Source organism: Poecilia latipinna, unplaced genomic scaffold (assembly GCF_001443285.1).
Source record: "Poecilia latipinna isolate Pla-1442-1.1 unplaced genomic scaffold, P_latipinna-1.0 Scaffold440, whole genome shotgun sequence".
Taxonomy (NCBI): Eukaryota; Metazoa; Chordata; class Actinopteri; order Cyprinodontiformes; family Poeciliidae; genus Poecilia; species Poecilia latipinna.
Window position 1 is genome coordinate 284,459 of NW_015113056.1, and position 11,078 is coordinate 295,536.

The 11,078-nt window shown below is 38.3% G+C and overlaps 1 protein-coding gene across 2 annotated transcripts; it reads left to right on the forward strand.

Moving 5' to 3' along the window:
* The first annotated feature begins 217 nt into the window (after positions 1-217).
* Positions 218-10,680, forward strand: LOC106951103 (uncharacterized). Of its 2 annotated transcripts, none has more exons than XM_015038414.1 (9): positions 218-641; positions 2,501-2,598; positions 3,745-3,839; positions 4,601-4,817; positions 7,224-7,339; positions 7,959-8,070; positions 8,689-8,890; positions 9,699-10,025; positions 10,322-10,680. In XM_015038414.1, exons 1-9 carry the CDS (start codon positions 541-543, stop codon positions 10,455-10,457), a joined length of 1,404 nt encoding a protein of 467 aa, XP_014893900.1. In that variant the 5' UTR covers positions 218-540; the 3' UTR covers positions 10,458-10,680. The 2 variants fall into 2 exon arrangements, with proteins under 2 accessions (XP_014893900.1, XP_014893901.1); XM_015038415.1 differs by having other exon boundaries at positions 7,227-7,339.
* The last annotated feature ends 398 nt before the right edge of the window (positions 10,681-11,078 follow it).

The window sequence follows — 11,078 nt, forward strand, 5'->3', positions numbered from 1 at the left end:
AGAGAGCGATTTCTGACAGGAACATTAGATAATCATGCTGCAGACATTCTGTAAATGTGGGTCATAGCATTGATTCACACACAGTGACTATTAATGTAAGAGTGATAACATAGTATTTCTAACACCCATAATAATAATAAAAATAGTTCAAATGAAGCATCAGAATAATTGCCTATAAATTCTTCATAATCTGTTAAACAATAAAATAAAAAATGATGGTAACAATAGTAAAACCAGTCGGTTCTTATTTCTCTCATCCTGTAGAAATATTTCTGTCGGTCCATGTTTCTGTAAATGTGATATGTAAATCAGACGGCGCAGCAGGCGATATGCCAGAACTGGGCCGGAGGCGGAGCCTTACATACCTGAGGAACAGGTGACATAGGTGTGCCATGTGTGTCATGTAATCTGATGACTTCCTGACCTTCTGATGAAAAGAAATCTGCTCATCAGGCGAGGACCTCAGAGGACAGCTGGCTGTCTTCATCCATCCGGGACGAGATCCGAAGACCCGGTTCTGACCCGCCGACGTTCCCGACGATGACTCCCATTCCCAAACTTCCAACTTTGGAGAAGCTGAAGTGGGTTTACAGTTTGGTCCTGGCAGTGTTCTGCGTCTCGGCTGCCGTGTGGATGATCAGGTGGGTGAACTGAGTCAGAGAAAATTCATCAGTTTCACATCCAAGAGTCAAAAACAAACAGAAGGAACAAGAAGGACTTAATGAGAGAATAAGAAGAAAGTTGAAGAAGAGGGGAAATGAAAACCAGGAGCTTAAATCCTGAGCAGGTTTAATTAATCCGAGGAGAGATAAATGAGAGGAATGCAGAACAGCTGAGGGGGAATCGGAGTCACTGGATCAGCAGCGATTCTCTGACTTTCTGCGTTAGATTGAAACAAAACCCAGAAAAACCCGTCTGTTCCTGTCAGAACAGAAAATATTCAACACCAACCTGCAACTTTTTGATTTACAGCCTCCTTCAGAAATCAGATGTGTTAGAATAAATGTTTCCGTTCACCACTAAACGATTTAAAAATACTTCCAACCTGCTGCTTTCTGATTCAACTGCATATAAACCAGCAGAGAACAAAAATCAGAGAACCTAAATACTGAGGAAGTTTTCTTTATAAAAAGAGGTTAATCAGAGGAACGCACAACAACTGGGAGCAAAAGGAACCAACAACTGAATCACAAAGAGTCCAAACAGAATTTACAGAATTAACACCAGCAACGCATTCATACTTACAAAAACAGACAAGAACTGAGGCACAAATAAAAGCTTCACTGGTGAATTTTGGGAGGATAAATCTGCATTCATGGCATCCGTGTGTTAAGATTCATAACTGGAAACCACAGTGTGAAGTGAACAAACCAGCTCTGCTGTTTTATTTCACCTGACAGAAACACGTTTGCATCGTTTCCTGCATGTTTGCTCAGCTCTGCTGAGGTCTGGTTGACTGATGTCACTGCTGCTCTGTTTCCGACACTTCTCTCATTTCATCCAGTTTCTCAGCTCCACTGGACACGATGCAAATACGATTTCTATTTTTGCACATATTCCACATTTTTACCCCCCAAAATATCAGATTTGGTCCATTTCCCTGATGGGGAACTAAATGGCTGTGGCGGCCATCTTTACCGCCGTAAAGAGAGCAGTAAAGGTTTTACACAAAGACCAAACTAACAATTAAAACAATTTCTTTGCCTCCATCAGAAATGCCATGTTTTTGGCATTTTATAACTAAAACGTTTTATAATCTCATTTAGAAAATTATCCCAATGACTGCCAAGAACCTTTTGAGTTTTCTGGTTTATCATTAAATATGCTCTTAGTGTTTCAACCTTGTCTGTGCTTTACTCTATATAAACACATAATACAGTCAGCAATTATGAAGCAAAGTCATCATCAAATATGTTGCTCAACGATCCGAAGGCAGCTCCACACAGAACATGATGACGTGTTTTGTGAGGTTACTTCTGGTATCCAAGGGAGGGAAAAGTGAGAGTCTTCAAATATTTGAGTTCAAACAACAATTTATGTGAACAAGCATAAATAAATAGTGGAAACCAGCTTAGCTTTATCAAAAAGCTAACATCTACAGCCTGTCATAAACTAACGTCTACAACCTGTCAGAAGCTAACAGCTACAGCGTGTCAGAAGCTAACGTCTACAGCCTGTCAGAAGCTAACGTCTACAGCCTGTCAGAAGCTAACGTCTACAGCCTGTCAGAAGCTAACGTCTACAGCCTGTCAGAAGCTAATGTCTACAGCCTGTCAGAAGCTAGCAGCTACAGTCTGTCAGAAGCTAACATATACGGTCTGCCTTATCTCTGCTCTGGCGCACCAAGGAAATGTCCTGTCTGGATTGGCTGGTTTGCTAACGTCGGCTGGTATTGTGTGCAGGTTTCACTGAATATTTGTTTTGTTTCTTCCATGTGATTCACATGATAGCTGAGTTTTTTCACTTTGCATGAATGTGAAGGCATTTTGCTGCTCTGCAGGTCAGACGGGATTTTTCAGCTCAGCTCTCCGACGTATCCCGTCCTCAAGCCGTCTGTGACTCCAACCGTTGCTCAGAACATGACTGCAGGGTTCAAAGGTCAGTCACACATTTATCTCACCTTGACCCCTCTCAGACTCAGCAGCCTCCAGGGTTGTTGACAGAAAAACCTGACTCACATGCAGAGCAGCTGGTATATAAATGATTTGATTTGCAAAGCATGTTCAGCTCATCATGAGTGGAGAAAGAAGCAGCTAACACGAGCTAAACATGATACTCTGACCCCTGACCTCAGGAAGGCATGAGAGTTAAGGGCCTTCACATCACCAGGGGGCCCCCACATCACCAGGGGCCCCCAACAGCAAAAAGCTGACAGGAAAAAACAAGTAATAACATTAATTAAACATGGAAAAACAATTTATATATTATTTTTACAGTTGGTACTCATATAATAGGTTAATCTATGAAACTTCCTAACTTCACTGTAAGTTTGTTATTAGCTTTCAAATAGTTAAAATAATACGCCACACTTAGGTGCCACTCTGCATTTTAAAATTGCATTTTTATAAAAAAAATTGCTGCACCTTTAAGGGTAAAATCAAGAGCCATAATCAGACTTGTTGCATTAAGTAATAAATCAATTGATTGCATGATAAATTAAAATACATGATAAATTAAAATAATTTGACAATTTTCTCTTTCTTCCAGAAACTGGGTGATAAAGTCTTCAGTCTGGTGTTTTAATCTCAAATAGCCATTTTCTTTGAAGGATAATTTAGTTTATAGAGACTTCACAATTCATTTTATTTGTTGTTTAGTTTACTTATTTTGGATATTTTAACTGTTTTCCAGTTCCAGTGTGAAATGTTCATTTGAATTTAAAGTTTATTGATCTTTAAGAACAATTTACTGCATTAATATGTTATAATAATATAACATATTGCATTATGTTACTTGAAAATTATCTCAAAACAACAATATTATCGTTTATCGCTATAATTTATCGTCCAGCATAACATGTAATTGTGACAGGCCTAACCATAATAATGAAATCTTCAGTTCAGAACCCAAATGAAAATCTGCTTCGGGCCCCAAACGGGCTTGGACCGGCCCTGCTGCCCCTCTGGTCTGCATGTGGGTCCGGTCACCTCCAGTTGGAACCGCTCCTCCTGGGTTCTTCGCTGTTTTGGTTCATTTAGACGTTTCTGTTCTGATGTTTCTCAGTTTGTTTTTTGACTCTTGCAGTTCTCAGAGGACAACCGGCCTCTCTGGTCAGAGTGAACGGCTCCAGAACTCTGCTGATATCCGCCTATCTGGAGCATCGGACCAGAACAAAAAAGGTTTGCTGGTTTAGAGTCACTGAGGCATCCAAACTGAACCGCCGTCACAACCACAAAACACTGAATCTGATCCAGAAGTTCTGGTCCGATTTCTACCCTAATATGGAAAACCAACTTCTCAATAAACAGGAGCTTTTTTTCAGTCAATAATTTATTAATATTGATGAAAAGCTTCTGGTTCCAATGGCAGATTATTTCACTAGAAACACGGAGAAAATATTATAAGTGAAATAATCTGCCAATATCAATCAATATTAAGGAATTATTAACTTAAATCAAGCTCATATTTCTTCCTGAAAAGTTATTTTTAAGTTAGTAAACTAAGATATTTGCACTAGAAACTAAACAAAAGTTACATAGTAAAAATGTATGTTTTTGCAGTGCAGTCTGTGTATTTTAACGTTTATTAAAATATTTTTCCTCGCTGTTGCTCCTAACTGGAATTTGTTGTTGAAGTTATTTTTCAGTTAGTTTTGTCTTATTTAGTGAACTGAGTTGCTTGCACTGTAAACTAAACAAAAAAACTCGGTAAGATTTTTTTGCAGTGAAGCCACAACCTGACTGTTAAACTAGCCAACGATTTATCTTCTACTAAATAAACCGTAGTCATGGTTACAGATAATGTCAGACAAAATGTTTAAACGTTTTTGTAACATTTGAGGAGCTAAAACTTCCTCAATCAAGCTGGACTTTTAGGTAGCGAGTCTCGTTGCAGATGCCCGAATTATTTGGTAAATTGACCGTAAACCTCTTTCTGTCAGGTTCTTGTTATCGCCATCATGTTCCGTAAAGAGAAAGTGTCTCTGCAGTGCAGCCTGCGCTGCAGGGAGCAGCTTCACGTCTCCAGAGCCTCCGTCGACATCCACTGGGATCACTTCGGCTTTCCGTACGGGATGGCCGACGTCTCCTGCCCGCTGCCGCCGGCCTGCCAGGCGCCGACCCACGTAGCCGTCACCTCAGCGGCCATCAGGAACCCAGGTACCGCAGCGCTGCACGGGGTTTTCTGTTAACCAACTCAGACACGGCGAAAACATGTGATAAAAGTCTGTTTACGTGACATTTAGGAAGTTAAATTCACTGGTAAAAGACCAACTATTGGTTTCTAAGTGAAAATATGTGCATGTGGAAAGTGAAACATAATTAACCAAAGAGCTAAACTTTTGCTCTGGTGTTCAAACATTTTATTTTATTTATTCATTCATTTCAAACAGGTTTTTAAAAACAAGGGGGAAAAAGCAGGACAGAGAAAACATGACCCAGAACAAAATAATTTGTTTACCACAACTTTCCTGTTTGAAAAATTAATCCTAAGCCTCATCTTAATTTAATGGAATACAAACTGACTCAGCAATTATCAAAAATGTTCATTAAAACCATGTTAGAATCTGTAAAGACGTAAGAAGAGGTGAGCTGATCGATCCGAAATATCCATACTTTAATTTCAGATTCCCTCAAAAAAATTCTATTTTTGTATTTTTATTTTGCACCTTTATATTTTTATATTTTTGTACTTTTATATTTTTGTATTTTTATATTTTCATATTGCTTTCTGGCAGCTGAATGGAGCCTGGAGTTCATTTATTTTTGCCACATTAATGAAAATGAGAGCTGCGCCTCTTATCACACTAAAAAATAACAACAAACTTTAATCAAAACTTAATTTAAGGCTGAATAAATTTGAGTAATTACATATTTTTAATTACTTTTCAAGGGTTTAGCTAAATAAGTAAAAGGCAAAAAACACAAAGCCCCCTAAAGGTCAGAAGTTTGGTGCTATATTATACTTAAATAATTAATATTGGTATTGTTGATATTGGCCCTGTATGTACTTGGTATCAGACAAATACCAAACTATGTAATCTTGCAAAGAAACATTAATATATATTCATATTTAATTTTCCTTTAGGATTAGTAAAGTATTTTGAATTGAATTTGAATAAATAACATCAACATAATTAGTGTTTGTGAAAACCTTTGAGTTAGCCAAACTAGCAGACAGGTGTATTTTATTTTTATCTTTTGCCTCCAAATGTCAAAATTATTTATTTATTGGTCACTGATGGAGAAAACCTGTAAATAATGAATATTTGGGTATGAAGTAGAAGCTACATGCTAACTGGCTGGCTAGCCATCTGGAGTGTCTGAGTTTGTGCCAGAAACCTAAGAGCTTTCAAAACTCAGCAGTCGGGAAAACTTTGCTGACTTGGTTCCAACTGGGCGTTTCTTTATTTAACTCCCAAAGCGAAATGGGAGTTTCGACACAGAGCGACACTGAGTTTACAGTTTGCCCTGCTATCAAAGCTGCAGTCTCGAATGTACCAGAGGTGTGACGTTATTTTAACCTTCACTATGTGACGTTTTTCACACTGAAACAAGTTAAGTTGAATTTACAGAAAAGATACTACAATGACAGTAATGCAGTTAAGATCAGTAAATACCGTTTGGTTTTGTAACAGGTCCTGTTTATTTTTTGTCAGCTTTACTGGCCGACATCGTTTGCTGAAATGTGACTTTGGTTTCAGATGCTCACAGCGTTTAGACATTAATACAAATATATAAAGTTTAGAGGACTTGTTTTGTTTCCCAGAGTGTCTGAATACTCGGCTGTCAGGAGTTCATTGTGTTTATCAGAGAAACATCCAGGGGGCAGAAACTCTTCCTGTTGCAGCTGCTTTTAGAAAACATCACTCTGTGGTGGGAAATGTTGAACTATCTGTGTCCAGGATGTGTGGGGTCTGCACAGATGCCAGCTTTCTTTTCCCTGAGCCGAGATAAAACTGAATTCTGGGAATTATGTGTTTAAAACCACAACTTGCATGACCTATTCAGACATGCCATGGTGACATTAGATTAAAATATCCTGATGCTTTGACTCACCAAACTGGTTTCCCAGTAAGTGGCTCCGCCCTCACCAGGTTCATTTCTCCAGCCTCAGGCTTTAAACTTTTCACACCAAGCAAATAAAAACAAAACAAGAGGTACTGCTGAGTTTTTCTTTTACTCATCAAACATCAGCTGAGATTTAATATCTTAACAAATTCAAGTTGTTCATGTTATCAGGATTTTCTTCATGTCTGTTTTCTTTTAATTGCATTTTCCCCTTTGTTTTGAAGTATTTTATTTCTACTTTTAATCAATTTGGCTTTTATTTTAGTCTTGTATTCAGTTTATAAATAAAATTGGCTTAAAAAACAGGATTATTTCTGAGATGGAAATAAAATCGATACTTTCATGTTTAGATGTACATTAAAGAGCCGCACTGCACTAATAACACCATCTTACAACAGGATTGATCTAAATCTGAAGGGTTTGTTGGAAGAAATAAAAATCAGCTGGTTTCTGATGTAAAACCGAGTTGTTGGCGTGTTTTCTGCTCATGTGAAGCAGATCAGTCCGACATGGAGTACCTGGAGGTGTGGAACCAGCGAGCGCTCACCAGCTTCCCCTACACCTTCACCAGCTGTTTCTCCACCATGTACAACTACACCAACGTGCTGCAGGTACCGGCCAGCAAGGGGTCAAAGGTCGTCAGCCGTTTTCAGAGACAAATCTGCTTCAGAAACCAAACTAACATTTTATTCTTCTAAAACTCTTCATTAATCGTAATTATTTTTTTTAAATCATGAACAATGTTAATATTTATTTGACTAAAATGTTCATAAAATAAAATAATTTATTTAACAAATTATTTGTTAATTTGTTGTTAAATAAATGTATTTAGTTTTTTTAACATAATAAATTTGTTTAAATTTAATTTGTCAAAACAAAAATTTTTTTTTGTCATTTGTAGTCATTTCAGATTTCATCAGATTGTTTCATATATAAATTTCCTCCATTTTTATTCGACTAAAATATGTCAACAAAGACGTTTGAAAAGACTTTATTTTTAACAAGTTTTAAAAATGAGAACTAGGAAGTGTAATCGTATTTTATTTTTCAAACCGTTTTCAAACCAGTTCTGATTGGATTTCATTTCACTCCAACACTCAGATCTGTTTTAGGGAAATAACAGTTATTTCTGTCAGAGTTTTATTCACTCCGTTTACATTTTTATGTAATTTGAATGTGAATTTGTTTGGAAATGAGGGTTTTGACACCAGTACATGTTTTGTGCTGCAGCTGGTGCAGAGTCTGGAGATGCTGCAGTTCTTGGGCGTGAACAGAGTCGTTGTCTACAAGACGAACTGCAGCGCAGAAACGCAGCGCGTTCTGGACTACTACTCCGACAAAGGTCCAGCAGGCTGACCCGCATCTGTCAGTCCTTATTAACATCCCATAATAACTCCAACATCAGTCAACCAGTAGTTTAAAACGACAAAACATTTAGATGCGGTTAAAATGTGAGGGAAACCAGTCATTTGAATCATTTTAGGCCACAGCAGGTGGTTTTGTTAAACTTATTTTCTTGACAAATAGAGTAGAAACATTGTAGTAAATTTCTGCCAAAAAAAAAAAAAACCTCAGAAATTGAGGGACCACAAACATTTGTTAGAAAAAAAAATCTCATTTTCAGTTTTTCTAAAGAAAAACTTGGAAATCCTGAATTTCTGAGATTAATCACATTTCTGAATTTTTGGCAGGAATTTATTCCACTTTTTCTATGTTTGATGGCCTTAACACACCGTCGTAAAAATCCCTTTCAGGTTTTGGATCTGCAATACAAATCAGCATCCTTTATTTGCTTAAGTTTACGTTGATTTTTTTTTGGTTACATGACTTTTTTTGAGTCCACAGTTTTGGCCCACGTGGCAAAAAGTTTGGACCCCCTGCTGCAAACACATCAGAAGTAGATTTAATAGAATAAATTCAGTCAAAATACCAAACCGTCCACCTTCCTGTCCGTCTCCAGGTCTAGTGGAGGTGGTTCCTTGGTCTCTGTCGGAGTATCTGAAGGTTTCTCGTCGCGCTAAACCTGATCAGGATCCTGGTGACATCCACTACTTCGGTCAGATCCCGGCGCTCAACGACTGCCTGTACAGGTCCATGTACCGGTCCAAATACGTGGCGCTGCACGACCCGGACGAGTTCATCCTGCCGCAGACGGTCAACAGGTGAGATCCTGTTGAAAACAATCCGACACTGAAAGGAGGCCGAAGAGCAGAGACAGAGGAACAGAGCTGGTAGCTAAACGAGACGATCAGTGAGCAAAGGTTCGGTTTCATGGACCCGGTCCGAATACTTGCACTGCACCCCTCTGTGAAGGGCGGACTCAGACAAAACTTGACAAAATTCACACAGAGAGGTGGGTAGAGTAACTAAAAACTATACTGAAGTAAGAGTACCACTACTTCAACGTACTTTACTCAAATAAAAGTAAAAAGTAGCAAGAAATTACTCAAATAAGGGTAAAAAAGCATTTGGTAAAAAGTACTAAATGATCAACATATAAATCATTTAATATTTAAAATATCGTCAAAATATAAAGTTCACAGGAAATTTAGGTATTTTAAAGATGAAAATGACAATAATTCATATAAGTAACAAAAAATAAAATCAGGCAAAAGAAAATGTGTCCAAATCATCAGAAAACTAATTAAACTTTAACAGAAACTGCAGGTGTGTGTCTGTCTGGTGAATTTCTGGTTAAACATGTTTGTTCTTCATTCAATGGGTAGAAAATCCAGAAATTTTACTCGAGTAGAAACACTTCATAATAAAACTACTCAAGTAAAAAGTAGTAGTAAAAATGCTCCTAAAAGTAATGTTTTTTTAAAAACTGTTACTCAAGTAAATGTAACTGAGTAAATGTAACTAGTTACTACCCAGCTCTGTTGACTAGTTTTTTCTACTCTGCCACCTCTGATAAATGTAACTTTAATTGATGACGTTTCTTCTTGTTTTTCTACCGTTTCCTCCCAGTTGGGTGGAGCTGTTGCCGCTCCTGGAGAGAAAATATGGCGTCAACAAGTGTTACAAGTTTGAGAACAACTGGGTCCCCAGTGAGTTTGCCCTGACTCCTCCGGCGCCCCAAACGCTGCCCCAGCTGGACCGCTGGCAGAACGTATCCGGGGTGAACATCCTGAACCACGTCTACATCGAACCCGCCCCACAGAAACCGGTCTTCAACAACTACAAGATCATCACCAACCCGCGGTCCGTGTACAGCGTGACCGTCCACGGAGTGCTGCGGTCGCAGGGCGGCTGCGCCTGGACCGACAGGCGGATAGCCCGGATGTACCACGTCAAGTAAGCTGATGTCGTCTTAGATCTTCTTCTTCATTGTTTTTTATGGCGGTTAGCAAACATCTTAAGGACCCTGGGAAATGCAGTCCTCCGGTGAAAATCGGACTAAAATTGGGTAAAAATTTAAATCCGTTTTTTTAAAATAATCCATAAAAAAATCTCTGTTTTGAATAAATTCCTTTGTAATGCAGCAGAAGAAGCTGTTATTAAATCAGAGAGCATAAAGGCGGTACCCGTTTGCATTTTGTCCTGCAGAGTCGGGGCAGCAAAGCAGTAACAGATTGTATTTTGTGCTGCAGGCCTCGGAGACAAACGGAGCTGAAGCCGGAGCAGCTGATTTACGACGGCCGGCTGCTGAAATACAGCGGCCGCCTGGTTTCTGCCGTCAACGGCGTTCTGAGAGACAATGGGCTGCTGCCTAAGGATGCCATGTAGACCCGCTGTCTTCCCACGATGATTGCACTTTTAAGGTTTCACTGAAGATCTGGACAATTTGCCACTGTGTTTTACACTTATAATGTATTTATTTAATTAGGTGCAAATCAATTAACAAATTGCATCAATGTAAATATGAAGGAGTAGTTATAAAAAAAGAACAACATGTTTACATTTAATTTGCTTTTATTTGCTCAAAGCAATGCATAAAGCACATTACCATGCAGTTTACAGTATAATTACTGTTGTATTTTTCTTGTGAAAATGTCAAAAGCTGACAGTAGTTCTGGAACATCTGCTGACTTATTTTTAAACTTTTGTTTGTCTCAGTTGATTGTAAATATTTGTTTTTTAAAGTAAAGATGGGTACTTTAATGTGAATAAAAGCTAAATTATTAAATCTGGGCATTCAGAGTAAAAAAAACAACACAACACTGGTACAAAGAAAAGATTCAAACAATCCGGTTTGTTTCCGTTTCTGTTCACAGTTCAGAATAAACCGGTTCCTTCCAGTTTAATCCGATAACAAAAACACATTCAGGACTTTAATAAAAGACCGCAGTGAAGTTAGTTTCAAGTTGGATATTCGATATTCGAGCTCCGCGGAGTAAGCGGCGTTTA

Coding starts and splice junctions, on each gene's coding strand:
- LOC106951103 (XM_015038414.1), top strand. CDS start 541: ATGACTCCCATTCCCAAACTTCCAACTTTGGAGAAGCTGAAGTGGGTT. Junction 4,818..7,223: donor AGCGGCCATCAGGAACCCAG/GTACCGCAGCGC, acceptor GCTCATGTGAAG/CAGATCAGTCCGACATGGAG. Junction 7,340..7,958: donor ACTACACCAACGTGCTGCAG/GTACCGGCCAGC, acceptor TTTGTGCTGCAG/CTGGTGCAGAGTCTGGAGAT.